Source organism: Antechinus flavipes, chromosome 2 (assembly GCF_016432865.1).
Source record: "Antechinus flavipes isolate AdamAnt ecotype Samford, QLD, Australia chromosome 2, AdamAnt_v2, whole genome shotgun sequence".
Lineage (NCBI taxonomy): Eukaryota > Metazoa > Chordata > Mammalia > Dasyuromorphia > Dasyuridae > Antechinus > Antechinus flavipes.
Genome location: NC_067399.1, coordinates 62145333 through 62165935, shown reverse-complemented (window position 1 = coordinate 62165935; position 20603 = coordinate 62145333). Strand labels below are relative to the sequence as shown.

General features: G+C 44.0%; 1 protein-coding gene across 1 annotated transcript; it reads right to left on the bottom strand.

The window, feature by feature from the left end:
• Positions 1–4358: 4358 nt before the first annotated feature.
• Positions 4359–13728, bottom strand: RRAD (RRAD, Ras related glycolysis inhibitor and calcium channel regulator). Its single transcript, XM_051975067.1, has 5 exons — positions 13637–13728; positions 12704–13086; positions 9540–9613; positions 7475–7679; positions 4359–5310 (listed from the first exon to the last, which is right to left on the bottom strand). The coding sequence occupies exons 2-5, from the start codon at positions 13062–13064 to the stop codon at positions 5033–5035; spliced, it is 918 nt and encodes a 305-aa protein (XP_051831027.1). The 5' UTR covers positions 13065–13086; positions 13637–13728; the 3' UTR covers positions 4359–5032.
• Between the last annotated feature and the right edge of the window lie 6875 nt (positions 13729–20603).

Here is a 20603-nt window from a genome sequence, read left to right as displayed (position 1 = left end):
TGCTTTCCTCTCTACACCCGGTCCATGGAGGCAACATTGAGTCATGGCTCCGAGCCAACCAATCATCCAGATACCAAGGTCCAACAGTTCAGGAATCTTGCAGTTTTCTCTGTTGGCTCACGTGGAAGCTCCTACCTACCCCATCCCACAGAGTCTTCTCACCTCTTGTTCAGGAAACAATGGGTTTAATAATCAAATCAATATTACTGTGGTTACCAGAAAGAACACGGTAATTTAGTTGCCCTATGGCTCCCTTCACAATCCCTGGGACTAGCTAGACCAAAGTTCCCTTCCTCGGTGATTCCTCATTATTTGTTGTGTCCTCTACTAGAATGTTAGTTCCTTGAGCATGGAAACTTTCTCACTTGTAGATTCACTTGGACTAGAGACTTTCCCTCACCTGTGCCTCAGTATTCTCACACATTAAGTGGGAGAGATGAATCCACTTCCTAAATACCTCATAGAGTGATTGTGAGAAGCAAAGACACAATCGATTTACAAGTGTTTAGAAAAGATAAAAACCCTTTAGAAACGTGTCATTACTGTTACATTCACAGAGTCTGAAGCATGTCTGATTGTAGCCTGTCTTGAATGATTATTATTCTCTTCTCATTCTATCTGTGCACTCCTTCCCCACCCCCACCCCACTCCCCAACTAGATTGTAAGCTTCCTGGAGGTAGAGACCCACATCTTTTCTTTTTGTCTTCTCACGGGCTAGGACAGGAAACAGGAGGGAATGATAGATGGAGGTAGGGTTGTTGTTCAACAGTACTAATGACATCAGGAGGGTGATGTCTTCACTTGCAAGTGAACTGCATTTAAGTGAAATAGGACTGAACGAAATCATCATTCTCACTTTCACAGAAGTAGGACAGTTGGAAAGAAGAGAGGGAAGGATTAAAAATAGGCAATATGAAAAGAATAATGGCCTTGATGACAAGAAGCCCTGAGTGTGAATCTTTGCTCTCCTATTTAATAGTTGTGTGAGAATGAGCAAGTCTCTTTCTGTCTGAGACTCAGTCCCTTCATCTGCAAAATGGGGATAATTCCTATAGCAGGGCTTCTTAAATTTTTTCTACCCAAAACCCTTTTTCATCTGAGAAAAATTTTCCCCCCAATGATTTGAGGGTGGGCTCCTTCATAACATGATAGCTAATAAATAATAAAAATACAGTATATATATAGCCAATATCAGATACAAAATAAGAATGTATTTGCTTTCTGTTTGTCAATTATCTTTTCTTCTCTATAATTTAGGGATCAGTATGATGAAGAGATACATTTGCACCCAGAGAGAGGATTGTGGAAACTGTGTGGACCATAACATAGTATTTTCACTTTTTTTGTTATTGTTTGCTTGCATTGTTTTTCTTTTTTTTTTTTTCCCTTTTTGATTTGATCTTTCTTGTGCAGCATGATAATTGTGGAAACATGTATAGAAGAATTACACATGTTTAATATATATTAAATTATGTGTCATCTCTTAGAGGGAGTAGGGGGAAGGGAGGAAAAAAACTTGGAACATAAAGTTTTGAAAGGGTGAATGTTGAAAATTATCCATGCATATGTTTTGAAAATAAAAAGCTTTAATAAAAAAATAAAAGTAACCTAAAAAAGAAGAAAAAAAATTTATGGATAAGTATTTAGGTGCAAGATAGCACAAAATGATGGAACAAAAATCACCTGAGAAATTTTTATGTGACCCTGGATATATATGTATGTAAAATAGGAGGGCAGCTAGATGGCACAGTGGATAGAACACCAGCCCTGGAGCCAGGAAGACCTGAATTCAAATCCAGCCTTAGATACTTAACACTTACTAGCTGACAAGTTACTTAACCCCAATTGCCTTGCCAAAAATAATTAATTAAATAAATAAAATAGGTATGCAAATCAAATATTTACTAATAATAAATCATATAGTAATATAATTTATATCACATATATAATTGATACCATAATACTCACTATCTCAGTGGTGTTGGAGGGGACAGAAATAAAAATGTTTAAAAAAGATAATAAATCCATAATTTCATGACTACCACATTCAGAAGATTTATCCTGTAATACCTACATCACAGAACTATCAATGTACTTTCTTTTTACCTTAGCTTTATAGAATTCCTCTATTTTATTAAAATGCAACTCAAGTATCATCTTCTGTAAGAAAGCCTTTTCTGATCCCCCTCTATATTCAAGGGCAATGGACTTAAAGGGGTCCCTCACTGAGACTGACTGAGCTGCCTCCCTGCCCCCGCAAAAGAAAAAATCCTCAGGGGCCTCATTCCCTTCGCAATCTTTTACTCCAAAGAAACAGCCTCAGCTTCCTGTTCTTTTCTCTGACCTTATTTTTATGGCCATAAACAATTTTTCACAGGATTAAAGTGTTTAGAAACAAGGGACCCTGACAAATCATTAAATCAAGCTGAGAAGGAAACTGAAGCCCACAAATAGTAAGCAGAAGAGCTGAGATTTGAACCCGGACCCTATGACTCAAAAGTCAGTATTCTTTCCACTGCTCTCACAAGGCCGTCTCCTGGGTGGTCCCTACAGAATTGGAGTCAGACCAAGTTGTCCTTAGCAGGATTTAATTAGAAAGTGGTTAGCACAAGTTGTCCCAGCCTCTTCTCACACTTCCCAGCACAATTTGGACCCCATAAGGGCCTGACTCTGAATTTCTATGGGGGAGGTGGTGAGCCCGTAGGGAAGGAGGAGAGGAGGAAGAGGATGATCCTGAAGACATAGTGAGGGGGAGAGGGTAGGGGACGGGACAGAGATGAAACACATTGGGTTTAGTGGAACTTCAGTATGGCATTGGCAAGATTCTCCCCTTCACCCCCATTTCCCTCCTCAAGGTGCCATCCGCCGTCTACCTCCTGCTCCCCTCAAGCTAGAGTAAAGCCTCCAGAGAGCCCCAGAAGCTGAGAAAAGGTGAGTCCTCCCCTCCTCTCCAGAGTGTTCCCAGCTCTGAGGATCCACGGGTCAGAGAGGAAATCTTTGGTGGAAGAAAGGATTGAGTGTTCAAGTGGATGGCAAGGTCCACTGAGGGGAGTCAGAGCCTGTGGCCCTGATGAGATAGAGCTGTGATCAATAACCAGAGGGAGGGTCCCACCAACGTACTGCATGGGCTGCGAGTCCTGAGATGGATCTAGCAATTTCTGTGCTTGGGCTAAGTAAGGAATGGGGGAGACTGGTATTGGAGCTTGGAAAGCTGGCTAAGGATGTGGCCCAGGGGCAGCTAGCCCCAGATGAAAGAATGGGGAAAAGGGAGGACTGGGGGTGCAGCCTGAGGAAGGAATCCACCACAGGACATCTGGGGATTTCTACTATGTCCAAAGAGAACCAAGTCAGCCCATTCCCAAAAGTCAGGGCCAGGCAGAGAACCAGGAAAGATTGCTGTTCTATGGCAAAAACCTAGTGGCCCCCTGCTAGCTCCGCCTCTGGGGAAGCTCAGGAACCAGGATCCCAACGTCTCCTGACGATCTCTCCAGTGCTGGGTTAGACTGACATTTCTCTAGATGCCTATTCTTGTGGAATGCAAACATCCCTTTGGCTGAATGCTTTCCCATGGGGCAGGGCCCATACAGACCAACTTGTAAGGGAGAGAGACTTTCTGACCTGATCCTGGCACCTGTTAGAATCAAGCTAAAAACCAACCTACCAAAATGCTGGAGATTATAGTTCTCAGAATTAAAAGAAACCTTGGAACATGAACCAGTTAAGCTAGGAAGAACTGTAGAACACAATCATAGAAGGGTCTGTAGAATGCAGAATATTAATACCTTGCTCTCACTCCTGTGGGAGAGGCAGAGATTATTTTAGCCCATTTTACAAATGAGGAAAGGTGGAAGAACAAAACAATGATGAGTGAATGTCAGAGTGGGAAGATACCCTTGAACATAAAATAGTAAGAGCTAGACAGGACCTTAAAAATCTGGTCCATTAAATATGTTTACAAAAATTGCACATGTTTAACATATATTGGATTTCTTGCTGTCTAAGGGGAGGGGTTGGGGGCAGGGAGGGAGAAAAACTTGGAACACAGGGTTTTGCAAGGGTGAATGTTGAAAAGGATTTTTTTCTGCATTTTGAAAATTAAAATGTGTATATTAAAAATAATTTTAAAAAATAATCTAGTTCATCCATCTCATTTCATGGGACTGGAGAAACAGAGGCTCAGAGGGTAGAAGTGATTACTCCAAAGGCACACAGAGAATTATGGCAAAGCTGGTACTAGCCACCAGGAACCTGTGACCCCAGATACTCATCTTTTGCTTTTCCTGAAGCTAGTATGGCCCACCACGCCAAACACAAGACAGAGGGGCAAGGGTTCTGCAGAAAATAATCTATCAGGAAATGAACTCTAACAGGAAATAATCCTTTATTATAAAAGTCTGCATGTAAACAAATAACAAATTCATCAAACAACCTAAATGGAAGTGCAATATTAACTTACTGCATAAAATAGTCAACTAAGTCTGCCCCCCTCCCTCCCCATTTATTTTCTCCCACTGGGATGTGGTTCAGATTGTCCCCACAGGGGTCTGAAACAAGTACGGGCCTGCGTACCCAGGTCCTAGGGCTTCTCCCAAGGAGTGATTTGGGGCAGTGCCATCATGTCCAATGGACCACCCTCTCCTTGTCCATCTGTAGCACATAGTGCCCCGGCCAGGCCAGAGGGGCAGGCCCCTTGACTGAGAGGAGGCCCTGAGGGGCAAGGGCTGGAGTTCCAGCTGCTGTTGACCTCCAGGCTTCCATGGCAGCCTCTCCAGCCTTCCTTTCCAGAGTCATCGCTGAATCTTAAGGCATCATGGATTTTGAGCTGTCAGGGATTTTCGAGTTGTCCGATTCCCAAACTGAGTCCCAGATTAGAGCATTTACTTGGCAGAGTCCTAGACCTGAACCCAGCTCAAGGATTTCAAATCTAGCACTCGTTCCACTATACCATGGACAGGGATCCCGCGATTATCAAGAATACCTCTATTGTACCCCTTGAGGGGCACCCCTTCCCCCACCCCACAGTAGTTCCGCCTAAAGCACCGAGAGGTCGTGGCAGGATTTGGATTTGGCCTTGAAAGCCATTTTTTTGTTGTTCTTGGCCACAATTCGGCCCAGGAAGCGCTTTGCCTTCTTGCCAATGCTCTCTCGCCTCTTGGTGTTGGCCATCCGCCGAGCATTGTCTTCTTTGCTGTCCTTCCGGAGCCGGATCTGCCGGACGATGCCCTCAAACAGGTCCTGCACGTTGTGGTGAAGGGCAGCGGACGTCTCAATGAACTTGCAGTCAAACACCACGGCACAAGCCCGGCCCTCTGAGGATCCAAGAGGAGATAGAGAAGCAGTGAGGGAGGAGGACTAGAGGAAAGGCTAGGGGAAGAGGTGGTGAGGGGGCGAGGGACTCCACCAAAGTCTACCCTATCATCTTTATCACCAGCTAGCCTGTGTGACATTGGGCATCCATTCCCCTTTACCCCATCTCCTTATCTATAAATATAAGGATTCTTATAGATCTCCAAGGTATAGAATCATTCAGTCAATAAGCATTTATTAAGCACCTACTATGTACCAGTCACTGTGCTAAGTCTCTGTCTCATCCTCAGAGTGGCCGGGGATGAGATTGAAAGATTCTGCTTTGAGTTCCAAAGAAATACTTAAATGTCTTTGGCGACTCCCCTAGTCTACACCAAACAAATTCCTCTTCTCCGAGTATTCTGTGTTCTAGCCAGACTGAACTACTCCATGCTCCCTGTTATTCTGCTTTCTTCAGTCTCCATATTTTTGTTCACTTGGAATAGATTCCCCTTCTTTCCATTTCCATCTGCCAGTGAGTCTTCCTTCCTTCCAAGCTCAACTTAGACACCTTCTCTTGGTCTTCCCTGACCAACCTACACCCAGGAAAAAGTGAACTCTTGCTGCTCAATTGCTTTGAATTTAGGGGTTGGACGGTAGGCTCATAGGAAGGTCATGTCATTCTACAGAAAATGCAGAAGTCACAAACTGCCCATAGGATCTCATAATCAAAGGTACAATTTCCCCTCTCTGATGGATCCAACTATTTTCTTTGGGCCCTAAATTCCTTCTTCCTCAGAGCCATCCATGATTTGAACTCAAATTCTGGGAAATTTTAGCTCTCCCAGAGAATCCTACACTTGTCCTTATCATATTTGTAATAACAATAATAAATTATTGATTACTAGTGATTAAGATATAATTAATTAATCATTAATGAGAACTAATTATTATTAGCTAGCTCATAAGTAGTGCTTTAAAGTTTGCAAGTCATTTATATTTGTCTGTTACTCTGTAGTTGGGACTCTCTCTGGAAAGCAAAATCATTTGGTTGCTGATGGCTTCCTTTCCCATTGTATCAGCACTCTCTGAGTAACTTCTTGTAATAATGGGCAGGGAAGGTGATGAGGTCCTGAAACCTCAGTTTCAATCTTTCTGTCTCTGTCCCTATCTCGGTTTCTCTGTCTCTTTCTGTGACTGTCTCTCTTTCTCTGTCCATCTGCCTCTTTCTCTCTCTCTCTCTCTCTCTCTCTCTCTCTCTCTCTCTCTCTCTCTCTGTTTCTGTCTCTGTCACTCTCATTTATCTCATGGTATAATAGAAAGGGCACTAGAATCGACACTCAGAAGACAGAAGTCACATTAAGGCTCAGCAATGCTGACATCTCCTAAATGCATGACTTTGGCTAAGTAAAATGACTTCCCTTCTCTGGGTAGCCTTAAGAATAGAGATAATAAAGTGCAAGTAACCATATGGGCACTAAAGACCTTCCAGAACTGATGTGAAGGGGCAGGGGTGGGTGGGATTTTTTTTGTGTGTGTCTCTATTTTTTTTTATAGATATTTCTATATGTGCCTTTCTTTCCAATAGACTGTATGTAAACTCCTTAAGAGCAGCTGAGTCTGTTATTACATGTCTTTGTATCCTTAAGCTCAGAGAATGAATATTGGCCTCTAACATCAGAAGAACTAGATTCAAATTCACCTTTGAGGTTTAGTACCTGTATACCTTTGGGCAAGTCACTTAACTGCCCAGAGCATTAGTTTTTTCATCTGTAAAAGGAGGGAGTTGAACGAGATGATCTCTGTGGTCTCTTCTAGCTCTATAACCCTATAACCTCTCAGAGGAAGCTTTCTCATCAGGCTTACTAAAGAAACCACCCTCTGCTTTGCTCCGCCTCCTCCCCTTGGACCCCCTCACTCCTCCAATGAATCCCACTCCGCCTCCCAAGCCTTGCTCTGGTTCCCCTCATTTCCACCTCAATTTTCCCCAGAGCACTGTTCCGAACAGACATGCCTAGAGAGGCAGCCTGACTTCAGCCAGCATTTTTCTGTCTTATATTTAGAAACTTGGCGGGTCCCGGGGGGAGGAATGGGGCAAGGGGGGGTGCATAATTTTCTTTTAACCATGCAGTTGCTGGGGTTTGAATCCCAGACTTGAGTTGTCTCCTCCCAGGGTCGTAGACTCACCATCCACAGAGACTTCTCTGGAACGGACCAGGTCACTCTTGTTGCCCACGAGGATGATGGGGATATCCTCTGATTGGCGGGCACGGCGCAGCTGAATACGCAGCTCCGAGGCTTTCTCAAAACTGACTTTGTCAGTGACCGAGTACACAATTACATAGGCATCCCCCATCTTCATGCAATGATTGGACAGCCACTGACTTTCATCCTAATAGGGGAGAAAATTTACCCTTTAGGTCACAGAATCAACTCCCTGCCTGCCCTTGACCCGGCTGCTCCTTCCTTAATTTCTGGTAGACCATGGAATTTCTCGCAGACTGCCAGGGGAGGAGGATGAGCAGCCAGTTCTGTTTTTCTTTTCAAATATCAGGCTTATCTCATCCAATCATAGAATGTTAGAACTGGAAGAGGCTTTAGATCATAGAATGTTGGAACACAAAATGTCACAAGTAATAAGGAATAATACAACAAATATTTTTAAAGTATCTGCTTTGTGAAAGCAATTTAGCTAAGTCTCAGTTCTTGTCCTCAAGTAGCTGAGAGGCCATGTTGTCCAGGCCTTTTTTCCACTTGTGACTCCTTTGTACCCGAGAAATTTTTACATGACCCTGGATATATGCATATATTAAAAAGGTATGCAAATCAAACATTAACTAACAACCAATCACAACAAAATTTATTTTAAAACGATTCTTTGATACACATATAATATTACTATTTATTAAATATGAAAGCCAATTTGCATACTAATGAGATGCTTGTTTAATTTTACATAAAGAATTTAAATCTTGACAGAATATTTGATGTCTTTTACTGTTGGCAAATTTTTCGCCAACCCCACATGCAGTTATGCAACCCCATATGGGGTTGTGACCCACAGTTTAAGAAGCTTTGATCTAGCCCAGAAGAAGAATTTAGGAGTTTTTGTTTAATTCTTGCTCTAGCATCTTGCTTTATGGTTTCAGAGATTCATCCAATCTCTCTAAAGTTGTTTCCTCATCTATAAATGGGAATAATTCTACTTGTACTACCTGTCCCAGGGTCCTAATTAGGATCTCTTACCATCTTATTTCTAGCTTTATAAAATGTTCTCCCTACTCTGAGGTAGACAGTGCAAATAGAATTAACTCTGTTGAAATAGCTACTGGGGATCAGAGAGGGGAAGAAGGATGAGAGAATCAAGTAAGTAGCAGAATCAGGATTCCTGATTCCAAATTCAAAGCTCTTACACTTTGAAGTCATTATATAAAAATGCTATGCAGTTTCAAAGCACTAAATTATAAATCCATATAAGTTATACCAGCTAGAAATATAACCCCCTTATTTTATAAATGAGGAAAGAGCACTTCAAAGATAGTAAGTGAATTCTTCAGTGTCAGGAAGCCATTTTTTTGGGATCCTCTCTTATCACCTTTTAAATCCATAGTCAATATCAGAAAGTAGGAGGAGAAAAGGAGGGAGGGAGAAGTTGAGATCTAAAGTGAGAAAGGCAGTAGCCCCTTCATGCTCCAGAGAAAGCCCTGTTTCAGAAATTATTTTGGGAGAAGTGAAAGAGGAGAATATAGGGATCCCAAGAGGAATTGGGTCACATCAACAAACTACTCTTACTCTCTGACTCTAATCTGGAAATGTTTCAGTTTTGGAAACAAGCCTTTCCCATCTCTTAGATTCAAATGCTTGGGGGAGGAGGGCATCATGAGGAGAGAAGGAAGGGCAAATAGATCATTAAAACGACTCTATAAATTGGCATGGTTTGATGCAAAAAGTATTTGACTTGAAAATAGAGGTCCTGGGTTCAAATCTCAGCACTACCATTACCTATGTGATACTTCTTTCATCTAAAAATGAGGGAGTGGGCCGGACTAGAAGAACTCAAAGGTCCTTCCAGTTCTAAAATCATATGGTCCTAAGTCCAGATGGTTTCAGGACATTATGACCACACTCGGGGACATCCCATTACCTCCTGGACAGTCATTAGCTTCATTCCCCCAAGAAGATCCATCTGTCCCAATAAATTTCCTTCTTCCTACATACCCCTGGGTTTCCCATTCTTGGTTTGGAGTCTCACCTGTTCCCAGATGTCAAACACCATGAGGGAAGCCTCTTCTCCATCCACCACAATGGACCGGTCATAGGTATTCCCTAGGGAAAAGACATGTCCAGACAACAATGTCATTGTTGGGACCTCACAGAGAGAGGGAAAGACAAAGTGTGCTAAGCATTCTGGGTGTAGCACAAGACCCCTGATCTCCTTCTGTCCCCATCTCCCATCAATTGCTATGCTAAATGTTTCCTTAAACTCCCTTCTCCTTTCTCCTTACTCTCCCTTATGTTTTCAATTATAGCAAGACCTGCAACCAATGTACATACACACACATATAAACACACATGATCATAGCCAGCCTCCTAGACTCCCATTTTTATTTCTCATTATAAATTGGTCCACTTCAAGGACAGGCACTATCCTTTTTGTCTTTGTACCCCCTTCCAATGCCTAGCAAATAGGAGGTACTTAAAAATGGTTGTTGGATTGGATACGTTCTCTAACCTCCTTATCTGTCCCCTTGTTTCCAATTACAGCAGTGCCCTTAACCTCTTTATCCATTCCTGTTTTCCATTATTGCTAGATCTCTAAACTCCTTATCTATTCCTGTTTTCTGTTATAGCTGAATTCCTCAACTCCCCATCCAACTCCCCATCCCTCTGTTTCTTATTATAGCTGGACCCCTAACCTCTCATCTATCCATCTGTTTTCTATTACCCTTGGACCCCTAACTTCCCTTCCCCCATTCCTTTTCCTTATTATTCCCACGATCCCTGCTACTGTTACTGATGATACATGATGTCACAGGCAAGTAACGTAAACACACTCTGTCCTATGAAGCCCAGCAGCGTTTCATTGTTCCAATGTGATGCATGGTGAGTGATACAAGGTATCAGCTCCCAATTCTCCATAAAACAACAGAATCTCTGCTTCTTTAGCTGATATTACAGTTCCTACCTTCACATCCCTTTGCCATCAGGCAGGTCTAGAAAACAGCCTTCTCTGCTTTATGGACCAAGAAGACGTTCCTGGGTAGTTAGAATTATTCCTCCCACTGTGGCCTACTGAGGCCCCAAGAGGAGAGCTTAGGATCTTAGATTGAAAAGCTAGAAGGGACTTCAGAAATCTGGGTATAACCCTTTCAATTTACAGATGAGGAAACTGAGGCTCCCCAAAACTAAGTGTCTTGCTCAGGGACGTAAAACTATTAAGTGTCTAAGGCATGATTTGAATCAAGGTCTTCTTGATTTTAAGAGAGTTTTAACTACTATGGTAAGCTGGGTTATCCTGGCCTGAAAGATTGGTTCAGACTGAAGGGCATAAAGGAAAGATTCTGCTAGCCCAATTAATGAAGAATTGTTGTTCAACCATGTGTGACTCTTTTTGTGACTCCATGTGGGTTTTCTTGGCAAAGATTTTGCAGTGATTTGCCATTTCCTTCTCCAGATCCTTTTATAGATGAGGAAACTGAGGCAAACAAGATGAAGTGACTTGTCACACAGCTAATACGTTTCTGAGACCAGATTTAAACTCAGAAAGATGAGTTATCATGACTCTGATACCAATACGCTATCCATTGTGCCACAGAACTGCCCACTGGAGAGTATAGATTGGTCCAAATTTAGGGGACATTGTCTCTTTGCTTCTTGAAAGCTTCTATCCATCTCCCACAATATTTGGAAAGTTACAGCTACTGATCTGTACCAGGCTGAGCTGGTTGGACCTACAATACTCACATCCCCTCTATCAAATCCTATCTGCCATCGGCCAATACTCAGATCTCAGACTGTTACCTACTATAGTTGCCTTCAGTGAAGAGGACCATGGTGGGAACGCACTAACCTTACCTAGGCCTAGGAAGCCACTGAAAGGCAGTTCCCTCCCACCCATGAACCTCTTTGAAAAGGTACAGTGTGGAAAGATCTAGAAGTCAGTCAACAAGTCTTTATTAAGAATAATGGATTTTGAGTCAGAAGACCTCAGTTGAAATCTTGTCTTTTCTCTTACTGTCATTATGAACTTAGACAGATCACCTTTTCCTCCCTAAGCCTCAGTTTCCTGATCTGTAAAATGAGAAGATTTGGACAAGATGATCTCTGAGGTCTCTATATTGTTATTCTTCCTTCCTTCTCAAAAAAATTCTCCATGAATTCTGGTTCAGAGGACCTTCAACAAGACTTTGGACATCATTTTTTCCTGCAGCTCCAAAATTTGTGTCTGGTGAATACCTGTGAGAAGGGTGACTTTTGTCACTCCTATATCACTCTAAGAAGATGAGGGATACTTCCTCTCTCTCCCCATTCCCACCGACAACCTCAGCAATTCTAATAAATGGATGGGCAGAAAGATGGATAAACTCACAGAAGTCCTTCCCCAAGCCTGGAAGTTTATTCTTTTCCATTTCTTCCCCCTCCTAAGAATTCCAGAATATCTCATTCAGCAGTGATATGAAACCATGTCTAGAGACTAGATCTAGTCCCACCCCTTTTGTTTAGAGAATAGAAACTCAGGACCAGAGAAAGAAGTTCTTTGTTGAAGGTCCTTCAGTAAATTTATTGCAGAGGTGGGATTCAAACCAGAGTTTTCTGCTAGCAAGGTCAGCCTCCCTCCCAACAGAGTTTTCCTCACTCTACCTTACATCATTCTTTTCTCATAATCTCAGAGAGGGAAGTGACTCAAGCAACTATCAAGCTCTCTCCATGAGATCAGAAATCTCTACAGGATCCCAAGCAAGGCCATCTGAAGCCCCCCACCCCTACCCCCACCCAAGGGTCTCTTTCTTTTATTTCTCCATGATCCTTCCCATCTTAATTCAATTCCATACAAACACTTGAGCACCTACCAAATATAAGACATTGCCCTAAATTCTGGGAATACAGACAAAAATGAAGGCTAGTTCCTGCCCCCCATGAGTTTACACTCGTTATTCTTTTTTCTTTCCTTTCTTTCCAAGACTTCTATGCCAATATTTTTCCATATTCTGCTGTCTTCCAACCCAATATTTTTTCATATTCTGCTTTGTTTTCCATCCCAATATTGTCCCATATTCTACTTTTAGTCTTCCATCCCAATATTTTTCCTAACTCTCCTCTGGTCAGTCCCCCACCAGCCTGGGTTCTCTTCTCTTTCCCCCCATTCCTCCCGCCCTCAGTCCTGCTCAGCCCCTCCTGGCTGCGCTCCTTACTCACCCGCCGCCTCGGCTTCTGGTCCCTCCTCAACGCCGCCAAAGATGCGTGCCAGGCTGGTTTTGCCCACGCCGCGCTCTCCCAGAAGTATCACCTTGTACAGGTGGCCGTCGGACTCGCTGCCTGAAGAGGTGATGGAGTCCGAGGAGCCGGAGGCCCAGCAGTCGCTGGGTTCCCGGGGGCTGCTGCTGGGGCGCCGCACCAGGTTGGACAGCTGGCCCAAGGGCCCGGAGGGCAGCGTCGCCTGAAGGTCTCGCTCGTCCACGGGCATGCTGCGGCGATGCAGGTGCTGCTGGGTGAGGAAGGGCGTGCTGCCCCGCCGACGGTCCCCGCAACGCCGCTGAGCTCCACGGTTCAGAGTCATCGTGCCCGTCGCTCGTAGCACTCTGGGCAGCAGGGGACCCGGCAGAAGAAGGGGACAGGAAAGGAGAGGATAGGGACAGGTTGAGCTGTGAGCCCGATTTCGGGGCGGCCGCTGTATAGTTCTCCGCTGCCGCCAAGACGGCCATTCCCAGGTCTGCCCTGCCCTCTCCCCCGGCCCGCCCCTCCGCTAATACACACCGGCACCCAGGGCCGCCTCGGTTTAGCCACTGTCAAAGGCCAGGGCCATTTCGGGCTCCGTACAACCCCGAGAGAACACACGCAGACGCACACACACTCACATAGACACACTATACACACTCATACAGACACTACACACACACACACACACACACACACACACACACACACACACACACTCAGACCAGTCTGACTTCAGTCCACACCCCTAAGTTCTCTGGACCGTCCCGTCCCTTGTAGAACCCCAGGCCACCTACACGAGGATCCCGGGCCACCAAACTGAGCTCGTCTCTGTCCTATACCAGACCCCGGCACCGGGGCACCGGTGGGACCTACCCTCTCTCCCTAGCGAGGCCGGATCTCCGCGACACTCACCTCTCGTAGGGACTGACACACACCGACTCAAATTCGGATTCCGACCGGGCTGGCTCTCCCCGCCCAGATGCCTCCGCCTCTGCTCGGGCTGATCTCCCGGAGAGCCCCAGCGCGGTCTATTTATGTCCCGGCTCAGGCAGAGCAAACCCAGACCCGCCCCCTGTCCTTCCTCCTCATCCATCCCCCTTTTCTCCCCCTCCCCCATCTCGGCCTCCCCTTCCCCAGGCTCTGCCAGCTCAGACTCAAACCTCAGAGAGAGGGGGTGGCAGCTGGCGGGGGCTGGGAGGACTGACGTATCTGTACTTAGCCTGACCTGAGGGGAAATCCTGGAGAGAAAGCCCCCCCATCCCACCCCTTCCCCCACCCCAGTCTGGGAAGTGAAGGGCTGTATAGGGAAGGGCCCCGATTTCTAGTCCAAGCCCAGAAATGCCACTATCTAGCCGTGTCACTACCCCTCCCTGAGCCTCAGTTTCTTCATCTGTTAAATGGGGAGGAGAGAGGCAGTAGTATGCACTGGATGTTTTCTAAGACCCCTTCCTAACCCTGAGAAGATGTGCCGTTGTGAGTGGGGACAGTTAGTTTCTACAACCCTGAATAAATCGGGACCCTGGACACACAGACACATCTAGGGGGAGCTGGGTTACTCAGAGTGGAAGAAATTCTTCCAGTCCTCCGGCGCCTGCCTCATTTTCCCTTTCTGTAGAAGGAAACATATTTACAGAGTCGGAGTCTAAGGGCCAGGGGGGCAGGACCGTTTTGGAGAGCCGGGGAGGTAGAGGCTGGGACTGGTACAGGTTAGCCAGAGTGGAGCGTGGAACTGCAGGCAGCTAGTTTCCTTGGAGGAAATGGATTTCTGGCCCCTTCATCCAGCCTCTGGCTCTCACGGAGCTGTGGCGGATAGGTAAAGCAGCGCTCCTGGTACTGTTCTTCCAAGACCAAGTATTCTTCAATCCCAGAGAACCAGCCACTAAAGTAGGTTTCTACAGGGCCCATGTGGTAAGAAGAGAAGGACTCTGTGAAGAAGTCAGGGGTACTGGGTTTGAATCCTCCCTCTGTTGTTACTATTTGGCCTTAGCAAAGACACTTTTTTTGGGAGGGGCTGAGCTTTAGTGTCCTTTTCTGAAAAAAAAAAAAAAAAAAAAAAAAAGGCAGGTTGAACTGTCTAATGTAGAAGAGATTTCAGATCTTGCTTCAATTTCTTTCTTTCTTCCCTTCTTCCCCCTTTCCTCTCTCTCTTTCTTTCTTTTTCTTCCTTTCTTTTTTCTTCCCTCCTTCTCCCCTTCCTTCCTTCCTTCCTTCCTTCCTTCCTTCCTTCCTTCCTTCCTTCCTTCCTTCCTTCCTTCCTTCCTTCCTTCCTTCCTTCCTTCCTTCCTTTCTTCCTTTCTCTCTCTCTCTCTCCTTCCCTTCCTCCCTCCTTCCCTCTTCCTTTCTTTTTCCTGGCCCAGAAGCCACCTCCCTTTCAAGCCAGGAAATATTTATTAAGAACCTCCCATGAACTGGACTATACTCCCTGGACATAACAGTCCCTGAATCCCCAATCCCAAAGAAGTTACATGTCGGAGGGGGAAGATACAACATAGGCCTTAATAAATAGAAGGTTAGGAGGGCTACAGGGAAGAAGTGGACCTGACCTGAGGCATGAAAAAGGATAAAGATTATCTGAGATGGAGATGGAGAGGTGGGGCTGACCTGCTTGTTGGTAGGAAAAGAGGGGGGATCTATTGAACAGCAAGCTAAAAATAGTATTTGGCTAGGTTGCAACTTAGATTGTAGAGGGCCTAAAATGCTAGTTTGGGGGAATTTTCATTGTGTTCTGAGAGCAATGGGGAGCCATTGAAGGTTTCTGAATAGATTTTTATATCTGTGCTTTGTATTAGAAAGATTATTTTGGCACATCTGGATTGTGGGGGAGCTGAGGAAGTGATAGAATTGAGGAGGGAGATCACTTAGGAGACTCCTCCAGACAGAGATGGTGAGGTCCTGAACCATGATGATGACACAGTGGGTAGAAAAAAGGAGATAGAGGTTACATGTTATAGAAGAACCGACATTTATACCTGCTGATGAGTCACAGATTTCCTGGGGTGGAAGGTAAGGGATGGGGCCTCTGCCTCATCTTAAAAATGGGAGCAAATTAAGGCATAGGCCCCCATTGTGAGGATGCTGAGAAACAATGGTTTCCCTCTTTGCGTAACAGGGTGACTGGGCAGGGATGCCAACTTGAGAGTAATGTAAGATAAAATGAATTGGTCCTGGGCCTGGAGTCAGGAAAACTGGAGTTCAAATCTAGCCTCAAATATTTCCTAGTTGTGTGATACTGGGCAACACACTTACTCCTGTTTGCCTCAGTTTCCTCATCTGTAAAATAAGCTGGAGAAGGAAATGGAAAACTATTGCAGTATTTTTGCTAAAAACAAACAAACAAACAAACAAGAAAGATGGGACATAACTGAAAATGACTTAACAACAATAAATTAAAAAACAAGAAGGTCCCCTTACCCCATAATATCCCCCATTCCTCAGTACTGTTAGTCCAAAATTCCCTATGATTGAACTCTTCCTCATTGGAAGAAGTAACACATGATAGGATTGTATTGTTCAGAATTGAAGGGACTTTGGAGTTCCCCTAAGAAGGAACCTAGAGTTCCTTTTGTAGCTGAGATACCCAGAGATGACTTACCAGATGACTTCCTTTACTGGAAGTAAAGGGCAGATGTAGAATTTGCAGCCATGTCCTCTTACTCTGTGTCAATGCTTTTACTACAATCCCATATATTACCTATGATGAACACCATATGGGGATTGGTTATTTATCCTTTTCAGGTGACTGCTCTGCAAAGACAGGATGAAAGTAAAATAGAGTAGTTTTTATGGGACAGAGAAGAAAGGTTGGGGACTGAAATGGGGGAGAGGGAAGCTGAGACAGAGTAGGCTTGGCTCCAGTGCCTTGTGGAAAAGGGAAAGGAGAGGGATGGTCACAACCTACTGACTTTAGAGGACCTGGATTTGGGGTCTCCCTCAGCAGTTGTCTCCTAGGACCCTTAATATAATAAAAATGTATATTTTACAGTGCTCTGAGGTTTATAAAACATATTGAGGTGGAGAGTGCAGCAGTTATTAAATCTATGATCTTATAATCTCCATTTTACAGATGAGAAAACTGAGTGTCAGAGAGAAGAAAGTAATTTGTGATATCATAGGATCATAGAATTTAGAGCTGGAAACTTAGCTAATATCTATGCCAAACTTCTAATTTTACAGAAAAAGAAGAAAGGTGAAATGATTTGCCCTAAATCATAGAAGCATTCCAAAGCTGGTATTTGAACATGGGTCTTTGTATTTCTGGTCAACAGCCCCCACCCTCTCTTTTCTCTTTTCCCTGCTCAGTTTTCTGGGCCTCTGCCCATACAAGCAACTGGGCTAAAAATACTCTCTCCTGTCCTCCTCCCTCCCCCACCTCTGTCCTGGGGGTCCAGTTGGCCTTCCCCAAGCTTCCTGGATGCTGAGCTCATGAGGACATTTTGGTAAATGTGGCCTAGACAGTGGACCAGGTGGGCCCTGACCCCATGACCGGCCAACTGGGGCTCATGTTGCATTGTCTGCTGGGCCCAGGGCCTAAGCTGGTCTCCCTCCTTTTTCTTTCTCCAAGGAGTAAAGATCTGTATTTGGGATCCCAGTCTCCTATTTTGTGGAATTTCCTGGAATTGGTTGGAAGAAGGAAAAAGTTTGATAAAAATCACTTCCCATTCCATTTAACTGAAATAGAATCATAGTAATACATTGATCAATCAATCAATGATTACTTTTATTAACGTGACTACTATATGCCTATAGTGTAGGAGAGTGAATAAAGATCCAGCCTGGGAGTCAGGAAGAACTATATCAAGTCCTACCACTGACATGTACGGGCAAACTTAAAGTCTCAATGCCTCAGGCAACTTCCTAACATTGGGATTTACCTTAGGAGAGAGAATTCCTTCCTGGGAGCTTCCTATACCCATGAAATCACAGGTTCATTTTTTTTTTTTTAAATGTGCTAGGCAATGGGAATACACTTTTGGGAGGGGGATGAAACATGTACATAAGTGAATATATATATATATCCATCTATCTATCCATCCACTCATCCATTCATATGGATGGATACACACATGTATGGATAGACATAGTAAATTTGAAGGAGAGAGGACTAGCAGTTGGATCTGGAAAGGTTTCATTTAGAAGTTGGTGCTTTTGCTGAGTCTTGAAGGAAGCTAGGGATTCTCAGAGTCAGAGTGAGGAAGAAGGACATCCCAGGCTTCAAAGAGAGCTAATACAAAGCATGGAGACAGGAGAGAAAGGTTTATGTGTAAGGAATAGCAAGAAGACTAATCTGACTGGATCATAGAATGAAGGAAGGTGAGTAATGTAAAGAGGTTGGTAAGGGTAGGTTGGGGTCAGGATGTAAAGGATTTTAAAGGTCAAACACAGAAGTTTATATTTGGTTCTAAAGGCAATAGGGAGCTACTGCAGTTTATTTGGCAGCTGTGTGGAGGATGGAATGAAGAGGACATATATAATGAAAAGAGTGAGGAACATATTGTGACAGTTCGGGTGAGAGTTGATAATGTCCAAACTAAGGTAATGGCTTTGTGAGATAGAGAAAGGAACAAATAGAAATGTTGTAGAAGCAAGACACAAGATTAGGCAACTGATTGGATAGATGGGGTGAGGGAGAGAAAATCCAGAATGTGAACTTGGGTGATTGGAAGGATGGTGATGTTTTGGATCAAAATAAGATCATGCATTTGGAATGGGAAGGGAGTTTAGATGTTGTCTAGTCTGGCCATTGTCATGACTGAAGAAGTAATTTTAAAAAAAGTAAAGTGAAATATTCAAAGTAAATACAATAAATGGCAAAGGTGGGATTTAAATCCAGTTCCTCTAGATTTCATGTTCTATCCACCAAAAACAAAACAAAACAACAAATAAAAAAAGAAAAGAATTTAGGGTGCATTCCAAGGTGTTCAACATAAAGGCAAATAGTGACTTATCCAAAGTAGGTGTGGCCTGAGTTATTTTAGCTATTGCAACAAGGCTTAGCACTCAGTAGGGAGTTTAATAGAAATAGGTTGAACAATATCAAACTAAATTGAATTGTAAAGTCAGGGATAGTGGGAGGGGGGATAGGGCTCAAGGGAATGGAAGTCCCAGGCTGCCTTAGGGCCCTAACATAAGAAAGTTGGCAGTGTTAGGACTTGAGAACACAAACTGTTCTAAATACAATGCCTTGCATATAATAGATGCTATTTATGTTGAATTAAATCGAATGGAATTAAATTAAAATGGCAAGGAATTTAGAACACACAATTTCAGATCTAGAAGGGAGCTTAAAACCCAGTATATTAAAAGCTGGAAGGGACCATAGAACATGGAGATAAAAGAAATTTTAAAATATGGAATATGAGAGATGAGGAATGTCAGAGCTAGAGAGAAACTTAGAATAAGGAATTTAAAAAATAGAGAGACCTTGGACATCATTTATGTCCTTCATTTTTGTTATTGGTCTGTCATGACTGACTTTTTATAATCCCATTTGGGGTTTTCTTGATCAAGATACTGGAATGGTTTGCCATTTTTCTTCTCCAGATTATTTTACAGATGAGAAAAATGAGGTCAACAGAATTAAGTGACTTGTCCAGGATCATACAGCTCAAATTTGAACTCAGACCTTCCTGACTCCAGACTCAGTGCCCTATCCACTGTGCCACGTAGCTGCTCCTTAATTTTACAGAGAAGAACACCAAGTTTCAGAATGGTTGCACGATTGTGTATTTATTGACACTTTAGTGAGTGTGGGGTAAGCAATCCTGGTCTGGGAGTTAGGAGACCTGAGTTTGAGTTGATTCACTGTTTTTTAGCTGCCTGATCTTGGCACCTCGAGGTGGGGCCAGGTAATCTCAGGATTCACCAGGTCAGTGGTTCCCATCTGGGCTCCTTGCACCAGTCTCTCTCATTTCTCCAATCCATTCACCACTCATCATCCTCACTGATATTTTTGCAGCACAGATGGACCACGTCACTCAGAAAGCATCAGTGGATAGATCCCTATTGCCTCTAGGATAAAATACAACTTTTCTGTTTTCATTGAAAGTCCTTCACAATCCCACCTACCCGTCATTCCAGGAAAATTACTTGTCTGAATTCTCCTTCTTAGAACATACATTTCCTAAGAGTTGAGATTCTTTTATTTTGTTTTGATTTTGTCTTTCTATCTCTCAGTTTCAGTGCTGGTCCCTGGTCCTTGAATTGAATGAAGTATTCTACATTTCCAATTCAGAGAGCTCTTGAGCCTTAGCTTTTTTATTTCAAGGATAGAAAGAATAATAACTACCCTCCCTGCCTCGTCATAGAGCATCCGCTGAGATAATACACGGACAAGACAATGGAAATTGTAAAGTACATGTGAGGGCTGACTCTTACTAATTGGAAGTGGGGGGTGGGGTGGGGATAAGGGAACCAGGTTGGGGCTACAGGATTTGAGGGAAGTGTTAGCTGGAGATTGTCCTTAAGTAATTCATGGTGACATCATCCACTTCTGCTCCTTCCATTCAATTTAGACTCCACTAAGCCTCACTTGGGTTAGGTCCCCACTGGGTTGTCGTGACAACAGTGGCACACACAATACGGGCTGTCCTTCATCTGTTTCCCTGGCAACTGGAGAATCAGCTCTCCACCCTCTGAGTCAGTCGCCTCCCCTCACCCCCATACATACACACCTCAGGGGCTTCCTTTGTTTCCCAGGCTGCCAGAACCTGCATGCCCACTCACAGGAACTCTCACCGAATGTCAGAGTTGGCAAGAACTTTCACCAATGAGACCCAGGGTAGGGAAGGCCACTGGAGCAACATCATGAAGCAAGATTGTGTTGGAAGTAGACCTAGGACCTAGGTCTCTAGAATCCTCCTAGGAACTTGGGCTCCCTCAC

Bases quoted from the DNA above. Each gene is read 5' to 3' on its own strand.
- RRAD (XM_051975067.1), bottom strand. From the start codon at position 13,064: ATGACTCTGAACCGTGGAGCTCAGCGGCGTTGCGGGGACCGTCGGCGG. The intron at 7,680-9,539 runs GTGAGACTCCAA...CTCCCCTATTAG, and splicing joins TGTTTGACATCTGGGAACAG to GATGAAAGTCAGTGGCTGTC. The intron at 5,311-7,474 runs GTGAGTCTACGA...TTGGATCCTCAG, and splicing joins CAGAGAAGTCTCTGTGGATG to AGGGCCGGGCTTGTGCCGTG.